This window comes from Melanostigma gelatinosum, assembly GCF_949748355.1.
Source record: "Melanostigma gelatinosum genome assembly, chromosome: 23".
NCBI lineage: Eukaryota > Metazoa > Chordata > Actinopteri > Perciformes > Zoarcidae > Melanostigma > Melanostigma gelatinosum.
In genome coordinates this window covers 252,501-262,500 of record NC_136656.1, presented here as the reverse complement: position 1 = coordinate 262,500, position 10,000 = coordinate 252,501, and the positions used below count along the sequence as shown (strand labels likewise).

General features: G+C 44.6%; 1 protein-coding gene across 1 annotated transcript in view; it reads right to left on the bottom strand.

Moving 5' to 3' along the window:
• Positions 1-5,947, bottom strand: part of mepceb (methylphosphate capping enzyme b) — a 7,737-nt gene extending 1,790 nt beyond the window's left edge. The window contains exons 1-6 of the mRNA XM_079295291.1: positions 5,586-5,947; positions 4,884-5,240; positions 4,510-4,787; positions 3,899-4,184; positions 3,219-3,783; positions 2,927-3,139 (exon numbers count right to left, since the gene is read on the bottom strand). Coding sequence (XP_079151417.1) covers positions 2,927-3,139; positions 3,219-3,783; positions 3,899-4,184; positions 4,510-4,787; positions 4,884-5,240; positions 5,586-5,632 — 1,746 coding nt within the window. The 5' untranslated portion in view covers positions 5,633-5,947. The remainder of the gene's footprint in view (positions 1-2,926; positions 3,140-3,218; positions 3,784-3,898; positions 4,185-4,509; positions 4,788-4,883; positions 5,241-5,585) is intronic.
• Between the last annotated feature and the right edge of the window lie 4,053 nt (positions 5,948-10,000).

Here is a 10,000-nt window from a genome sequence, read left to right as displayed (position 1 = left end):
TGTTCAACCAATCAGATCTCTAGTTTGACATGGTGGGCGTGTTCTTTGACGTGTCAGAGCTGCTAGCTGGTCTACAGGTACGTCTGCATTAGTGCAGCTCAGTGTTCAGGTGCAGCTCTGCAGTGAGAACGAAACTTAAAGAAGCCATCAGAGCTTAGTCGGAGTAGTGAGAGTTCAAATTGAAAGATATGAAGAAGTTATGACATGTTTAGCATGTTGCTTGGTGGAGTTTATTATTATTTTACCGAGCTTTGTGTTTTTATCACTCAATGTCTGAAGGAGGAGAAACAGACCAGTGAGTTGAGATGAAACTGTCAACAAAGAAGGTCTCACAGCCTGTTGTCTCCCAGTGAGCGCAGACATTATATTTCATACAATTTAAGCTGTGGCGCCATCTTGAGGTTATTAGGAGGCGTTTCAGCTGCAGGCATGAAATGCACGGCCGCCACTGCAGTATATACTGCATATACATATATGCAGTATATACTGTAAATGTACTGTATATATGTATATACTGTATATACAGTATATACAGTATATGCAGTATATACAGTATATACTGTATATGCATATATGCAGTATATACTGTAAATATGTATATACAGTATATACTGTAAATATACTGTATATATGTATATACTGCATATACAGTATATACAGTATATACTGTATATATGTATATACTGTATATACAGTATATATGCATGTACAGTATATACTGTATATGCAGTATATATGTATATACAGTATATACATATATACAGTATATACTGTAAATATGTATATACTGTATATACAGTATATATGTATATACTGTATATACAGTATATATGCATGTACAGTATATACTGTATATGCAGTATATATGTATATACAGTATATACATATATACTGTATATACTGTATACGTATATACAGTATACGTATATACATATCTACAGTATATACATATCTACAGTATATACATATCTACAGTATATACATATCTACATATATACAGTACATTCATATATCAGTGGTGTAACAGACAGTAGGATTAACTACACGTTAGGGGTGGGGGAAAAAATCGATACAGCATAGTGTCGCGATATTTAGCGTGGCGATATTATATCGATACATGGACGCCAAGTATCGATTTTTTATTTTATAAACTTTTTTTTTTTTTTTGAAAAATCAAATCAATTGCTTTTTCAGTCCACTAGATGGCGCTGAGTTGTTTTCTGGTGAGGTCAGCAAAGGTCCCGGGTGTGATTGGTAGGAAGTTGGTTAAAACAAAGAGACATCTGACCTCACAACGGGGTTAAACCTGCCAACAGCAGCCGGCTCATGAGGAGAGAGCAGCGCAACACAAGTTATACTGAGTTATACAGCTCTAATATCATACTTATATCAGTTATAGTTCATATGCTGAGTCCACACGTTTGCATTCAGTTCAATTGGACTATGTGGTGACACAAACAGTTCAGTTTGTCAGGTTCATGCAACGTTTATGACATTGTTGGTCAGTCTGTCTGCTTGACAATCATATTCTGCTGCAATAAAAATGACTGAAGTGAGATGAACAGACTGGAAACTTTATCTTATTAATAAAACATGTTGACACAGTTTTCCTTTGGGGACATCATTTGAAGTGGAAAAAAGTAATAAATCGCAATATATGTTATCGCAATACTCAGAATATCACAGTATCGTGAAAGTATCGTGATATATCGCAGTATCGTGATATATCGCAGTAGCGTGATAATATCGTGATATACCGTAGTACCGTGATAATATTGCAGTACCGCGATATATCGCAGAATCGTGATAATATCGTAGTATCGTGATATATCGCAGCATCGTGATAATATCGTGATATATCGCAGTACCGTGATAATATCGCAGTATCGTGATAATATCGCAGCACCGTGATAATACCGTGATATATCGCAGTACCGTGATATATCGCAGTACCGTGATAATATCGCAGCACCGTGATAATATCGCAGCACCGTGATAATATCGCAGTATCGTGATAATATCGTGATATATCGCAGTATCGTGATAATATCGTAGTATCGTGATATATCGCAGTACCGTGATAATAGTGTGATATATCGCAGTACCGTGATAATATCGCAGTACCGTGATAGTATCGTGATAATATCGTGATAATATCGCAGTATCGTGATATATCGCAGTACCGTGATAATATCGCAGTATCGTGATATATCGCAGTATCGTGATAATATCGCAGCACCGTGATATATCGCAGTACCGTGATAATATCGCAGTATCGTGATATATCGCAGTATCGTGATAAATCGTAGTGTCGTGATAACAACGTGATATATCGCAGTATCGTGATATATCGCAGTGCCGTGATAATATCGTGATATATCGCAGTATCGTGATATATCGCAGTATCGCGATAATATCGTGATATACCATAGTATCGTGATAATATCGCAGCACCGTGATATATCACAGTATCGTGATAATATCGCAGTATCGTGATATATGGCAGTATCGTGATAATATCGTGATATATCGTAGTATCGTGGTAATATCGTGATATATCGCAGTATCGTGATAAATCGTAGTGTCGTGATAATACCGTGATATATCGCAGTATCGTGATATATCGCAGTATCGTGATATATCGTAGGATCGTGATAATACCGTGATATATCGTAGTATCGTGATAATATCGTGATATATCGCAGTATCGTGATAATACCGTGACATATCGCAGCGTCGCGATAATACCGCGATATATCGTAGTATCGTGATAATATCGTGATATATCGTAGTATCGTGATAATATCGCAGTATTGTGATAATATCGTGATATATCGCAGTATCGTGATATATCGCAGTATCGTGATAATATCGTATCGTGAGATCTCTGGCGATCCCTCCCCCCTAATGTACATATAAAAATTACCGAGGCCCTCTTGCTGTGGCTGTAGCTGCTCCACGGTTGCGGCTCCAGCACAAACAATCCGCCCGGCGACAAGCTCTGATAGGCTCGTCTGAACAGAGTGACCACGCCCCCGTCGCCCGACCGCAGCTGCACCCACTTGGTCACGCCCAGACACACGATGACGTCATACTGGCCCCGCCCAGGCCACCAGTCACGCCCAGACACATAGTCGCCCTGTGGGAGGAGTCACGGCTGTGATGATGATGTCAGAGGCTCATGTACTGGATATCCAGGTGTGAGGTGTGAGACTCACCTGGATGAAGCTGACGTTGTCAGGGAACCTGGAGGAGGAAGATGACGATGATGATGATGAAGATAGGAGGAGAGGAGGAGCAGAGAGAGGACCTCGACTCACCCTGAAGGAGAGAGGAAAGGAGAGGAGAGACAGAGCCTGCTGGACCTCCTCCATCTCCTCCTTTCTCGTAGGAGATGAAGAGGAGGCTCCCGGCGTTCCACTCCTCCTCCTCCTCTCCTCCACCACCAGGTCATGTGACAGGAAGTGCCTGACGTTCTGCTTGGCGACGTGGACCAATCGGTGGTCTAGCTCCACCCCCAGGATGTGGGCGGGGCCAAACCTCCGGGCGACGGCCACCGTCAGGTGACCGGCGCCGCAGCCCACGTCCAGCACCTTCTTGTCTCTGAACCAATCGGCTTCCAGGAGGCGGAGCCTCGGGTCCTCCTCCGCCCCCACGTGCCCCTCCCACCCGTCGCCGTAGAAACCCTGGTAACCGTAGTAACAGCAGCGGTTGCCGTGCTGGTAGCGGTGCTTCTTCTTCTTCTGTGGTGGCTGAGCCGAGCCGAGCCGAGGTCCTCCACACCTTTTGGGGCAGGTGGGGGGGGGGGGGGGGGGTGGGGGGGTGGGGCAGCACAGAGGTCACGTAACCGGGTAGCCAATCAGATTACAGGATGTTTTACTTCAGGTGTAACACTCACCTGCCGGCTTTAGCCCCTCCCACCAGCGGCGTCTCAAATCTGGTTGGCCGAGCTGCGTTCGCCGTGGTGTCGTAGTCCGCTGACCTCGTGGAGGTGGTGCGGCGCCGTCTCCGTTGGCGACCGTCGCCCTGGTTTCCAGGCTTGTGGGCGTGTCCCGACGGAGGGTGGGTGTGTCTCCTGGGGAGGATGGGGGGCGGGGCTACGTCGTCCCGACAGGTGATGGCCGTGTTGAGCTCACAGGGGAGAGGAGACGCTGAAACGCTGCCCCCTCTGGTCAACACAGGAACTACACACAACAAATATTCATATTTAAACAGTTTATCTCAGCCAGAAGCTGTAAGAACTGTCAACTGTCAGGTTCTCATCTTTCTGACGGTCCTCGAACACATCATGTGTGACGAACGCTTCTGGCAGGAAAATTCAGCCAAGACTAATCTTTAAATTGTGATATTTAATCAAACATGTTATGCTACATGTCTCATTTAAAATCTCTCCTCAAATAAAGTGTGTAAAAACATTAAAGTGTGAAACTATGAAGTCATGATTGATTCTTCTGAGACCAACAGTCATGTGACAACAAATCAGTGACGATCCAGGTGTTCCAGCCTCACCTGTGAGTCCAGCTGTGGAGGGAAACAGTCGAGCTGGTAGCTCCTCCCTCTCTCCCTCCCCTCCGCCTCCGCCCCCCCCCCCTCCATGGTGTCGGTTCCTGTGTCTCCTCCTGGACTTCGGGGGGGTCTTCAGGACTCCTCCCCCTCCCTTCCCCCCCCTGTCCCCCCCTCCCTTCAGGTTCAGCGGGTCTGTGATGTCACGAGGAACCAGGATCTCTACGGGGTCTCCGCCCCTCGACGGCAGGGGTGAGCACTTTGGTGTCTCCCGATTGGTCGCCCTGAGGAGGAAGAACGATAACGCTGACGTAAAACCAATCACCAACCGATCGACCAATCATTCAATCAATCATTGGATTAAAGGCGGAGCATCGTACCTGTTGACGTCTTCGTCCAATAGGGAGTTGAGGTTTAGCGGGTCGAAGATGTTCCCGCCCAACAGGAAGTGACTCGGCAGAACGGGCTCCAATTGGCTGTCGCTGACGGCGCGTCGGCGTCGCTTGGCCAGCCCCTTGAAGCCGACGCCCATCGAGTAACGCCTCTTAGCGATTCGCTGGACGGGGTCCACGGGGGCCTGGCTGTTGCCGGGCAACTGGAGGCCATTCTTAGGGAGCAGGGGGCGGGTCTTGGCTGGCTGCGGCTGCTCCGATAGGCCGATGGCGCCGGGGAAGGCGGAGCTGACCTCGTGAGGGAGGACGGTCTCCGTGTCCAATGACATCCTGATCATCTTCCACCTGCGGACGGATCAGCCAATCACAGAGCTCACAATTATCTTAAATAAATGCATTGATTTGTACTTCACTTTATCCATCAGACAACTTTAGCTCAGAGTTCATCAAATCTGATGTTTCGTCATGAATGAATCAATTAATTAATTTAAATTGTACTTAACAATACTGTTACTGCTGTAAAAGTAATAATACCGCAATGTAAAAATATATAAAATGATATATTCTTTGTATTTGTACTTTTACTGCAGTTACATTTTACTGTATTTGTTCAGTGTGGTGTTAGTACTTTTACTGAGGATCAATAATCATTAATAATAATAATAATCATTAATACTCAATAATACTCACTCTGTGCTGCAGAAACAGTCCACTTGTCCTCTGACGTGTTTTATCATTCACACACAAACCCTCACTGGCCCCGCCTCTGTCGCTGTCTCCACCAATCACGGAGCGCCCTCATGAATAATTAAAACCGACCTGAGGAACAGCCTGGTAAACAGTTAGCTTCTCCAGCTAGCCACGTCCAGCTAACATGCAGGAAGTAGCTAGCGCGGAGCTAAAAGTCCGCTAACACACGCACACAAACTATGTGCGTGAAACGAGCCCCTGCCTGAGCTGCCCGTGCGTGTGCGTGCGTGTGTCAGTACGTGTGTGCGGGGCGATGAGTAATGACTTCTGCTAAAGTGTTAGCTGTTAGCCGCGACTAGCTGCTAGCTTCTTCTCGCCGTGCTCTAGATTCGAGCCCGCTATTTAATACGTCAGCCACGGTTAGACCCGTGAGTGACGGTGGAGTCCTCCAATCACGTGCCGAGCTGAGCGACGGTCACGCCCTCAAGCTACTACCAATCAGACGACCGCTCCACTCGAGAGGTCGTCTGATTGGTCGCAGCTCAGAGAGGGGGCGGGAGAAGGAGAGAGGCGTCCTGAATGGTGCCTGATAGGAAACACATCACGGCGGGAAATAAATCATTTAACAATCAAAAGTAAACAAATATCCGTAAACCTTCAGCGGATTCACACGGTTTATGTGACCAACAAGGTTCTGATCGAAGACGGATGGTTTTCTGTCTGTTTTAGCGCCACAGAGACACATCTTTATCAAAAACATTATGCCCTGTGCGCAGGGTTGCAGGCAGTTCATGTCCTCCAAGAAAATCTATCAACCAAATTCCTCAGTTTATTAAAAAGAGTACATATCTGAGTTTATAGTCCACATATGACATATAGTCACTAAGTTGTTACGTAATTAAGAGTAAAGTCAGCCTGAGAGCCAATGTGTAGGGCTAAGGTACCCTTGATTTATGTTTAGTAGGTTATTGATTTTCCTCAAACTGATCAGTTCATGCTGATTAGAGAAACACTTTGTGTGTTCAAATAACTTTTCCTTCACTTAACTTAAACAATTTAAATAGTTGGTTGACTTTTATTTTATTTATGTTTTGCACATATTCCCAGTAGTCTTGTGGTTCAGGTCCATCCCACAGAGGGTCCTGGTTTGATTCCCAGTTGTCCAGTGGTTCAGGTCCATCTCACAGAGGGTCCCGGTTTGATTCCCAGTAGTCTAGTGGTTCAGGTCCATCCCACAGAGGGTCCCTGGTTTGATTCCTAGTAGTTTAGTGGTTCAGGTCCATCTCACAGAGGGTCCCGGTTTGATTCCCAGTAGTCTAGTGGTTCAGGTCCATCCCACAGAGGGTCCCTGGTTTGATTCCTAGTAGTTTAGTGGTTCAGGTCCATCCCACAGGGGGTCCCTGGTTTGATTCCCAGAAGTCTCCAGTAGTCTAGTGGTTCAGGTCCATCCCACAGGGGGTCCCTGGTTTGATTCCCGGTAGTCTCCAGTAGTCTAGTGGTTTAGGTCCATCCCACAGAGGGTCCCCGGTTTGATTCCCAGTAGTCTCCAGTAGTCTAGTGGTTCAGGTCCATTCCACAGAGGGTCCCCGGTTTAATTCCCAGTAGTCTCCAGTAGTCTAGTGGTTCAGGTCCATCCCACAGAGGGTCACTGGTTTGATTCCCAGTAGTCTCCCGTAGTCTAGTTGTTCAGGTCCATCCCACAGAGGGTCCCTGGTTTGATTCCCAGTAGTCTAGTGGTTCAGGTCCATCCCACAGGGGGTCCCTGGTTTGATTCCCAGAAGTCTCCAGTAGTCTAGTGGTTCAGGTCCGTCCCACAGAGGGTCCCTGGTTTGATTCTCAGTAGTCTCCAGTAGTCTAGTGGTTCAGGTCCATCCCACAGAGGGTCCCCAGTTTGATTCCCAGTAGTCTCCAGTAGTCTAGTGGTTCAGGTCCATCCCACAGAGGGTCCCCAGTTTGATTCCCAGTAGTCTCCAGTAGTCTAGTGGTTCGGGTCCATTGACACGAATAAATCGAATCAATCAATAATGAATAAACAACATCATTAAGCTGTATTTTCATATCGTTTTTTAAAGTGCAGCTTTATATTGTTTATATTTCTCTTCAGACAGAATTGAAAATTATTATGATTCAGTTTAACAGAGCTGTCAATCAAACTGGGACTGACAGCATCGTCCAATCATGTGGTGTGACAGCAGGAGGAGGGCGGGGCCACGGTGTGTACTTATCTGTGTCACAGAGGGCTGATGGGATTAGGACTTCATTACCCAGCATGCAATGTGTGTGTTTGTAAAATCCCCAAAGAGGATTTGTGTGGATCAGAGAGACGACATGACGCTGAAGAGAGAAGGTGAGACCTTTTCATAACAAACATACGCACAGTGTGTATCTGTGTGTGTTTATTATCGTGTGTACAAGTGTGTACTTCTTGTATTGTGTCTGTTTGTCAGTTGTCCTTGTTCTTCACTCTTCTTCCTCTTCAGTTTATTCTCATCACGTCATCAGTGACATTCATGACTCTCTGTGTGATGTTACCTGTACTACTCACAGTACTACGACTACTACAACTACTACTGCTCAAGTTATTACACTGCTACTGACACCTTCCAATACTGCTTCTACTAAAGGTTTATGGGTTGCACAATAAATTATACATGCAATACTGTATTGGATATGACTACTACCATTAAAGTTACCACGAATATTACTACTACCACTACTGCTTCTACTACAATACTTACAACGACAGTACTACTGCTGTAACTGCTAAAGTTACTGCGATTGCTAACACTAATACTGCAACTATTGCCATTACAATTGATACAATTCATAAGATACTACTTCTGCTGCATCTATCAACACTTTTGATACTGGCAAAGTTATTAATACTGCTACCACTAAGATTACTACTACTACTACTCCTCCGACTACTTCTGATGCTGCTGTGAATACACTGTATCTGGTAAACGTTAGTATTCATCTCATCTACATAACTGTTCCAGTAATGTCTGAATAAACATCAAAGTCACGTCGTTAAGTAAAATCATACAATACATTTGTGACACTTTGAAGGTCTGAACTGACTGACAAGATAAGAACTCAGCAGCACACAGAGTACACAACTTCATCTCTCATCAACACCGACTGAGGGCGCTGCAGCGCCCTCTGCTGGATTATGGACGATTTCGAAAATTAAGAGTCAGTTTTTAACATTTCTAAGATTTAATGAGACATTTTAAAATGTCCCTCAATCAGAAAAAATGTGCAATGTATGAACTGGTGGTTAATAGCAAGAGTTAGAGTCTGGACTGATTGACACATTGTTTCATGTTAGAGTTGTTGCAGTCTGGACTAGTTGACACATTGTTTCATGTTAGAGTTGTTGCAGTCTGGACTAGTTGATATATTGTTTCATGTTCGAGTTGTTGCAGTCTGGACTAGTTGACACATTGTTTCATGTTGGAGTTGTTGCAGTCTGGACTAGTTGATACATTGTTTCATGTTAGAGTTGTTGCAGTCTGGACTAGTTGATACATTGTTTCATGTTAGAGTTGTTGCAGTCTGGACTAGTTGATACATTGTTTCATGTTAGAGTTGTTGCAGTCTGGACTAGTTGACACATTGTTTCATGTTAGAGTTGTTGCAGTCTGGACTAATTGACACATTGTTTCATGTTAGAGTTGTTGCAGTCTGGACTAGTTGACACATTGTTTCATGTTAGAGTTGTTGCAGTCTGGACTAGTTGACACATTGTTTCATGTTAGAGTTGTTGCAGTCTGGACTAGTTGACACATTGTTTCATGTTAGAGTTGTTGCAGTCTGGACTAGTTGACACATTGTTTCATGTTGGAGTTGTTGCAGTCTGGACTAGTTGACACATTGTTTCATGTTCGAGTTGTTGCAGTCTGGACTAGTTGACACATTGTTTCATGTTGGAGTTGTTGCAGTCTGGACTAGTTGATACATTGTTTCATGTTAGAGTTGTTGCAGTCTGGACTAGTTGACACATTGTTTCATGTTGGAGTTGTTGCAGTCTGGACTAGTTGACACATTGTTTCATGTTAGAGTTGTTGCAGTCTGGACTAGTTGACACATTGTTTCATGTTGGAGTTGTTGCAGTCTGGACTAGTTGACACATTGTTTCATGTTCGAGTTGTTGCAGTCTGGACTAGTTGACACAGTGTTTCATGTTGGAGTTGTTGCAGTCTGGACTAGTTGACACATTGTTTCATGTTCGAGTTGTTGCAGTCTGGACTAGTTGATACATTGTTTCATGTTCGAGGTTCTTGGAAGTCCAAGCTGAAACATACTTGCATCTACATATGGAAGCCCATTTCCACCACTGTGGGGAAAAAATAAAGGTCCTGTTATCTCGAAATTTCGACTTACTATCTCATAAAACTGCCCCAAGCCCCTCT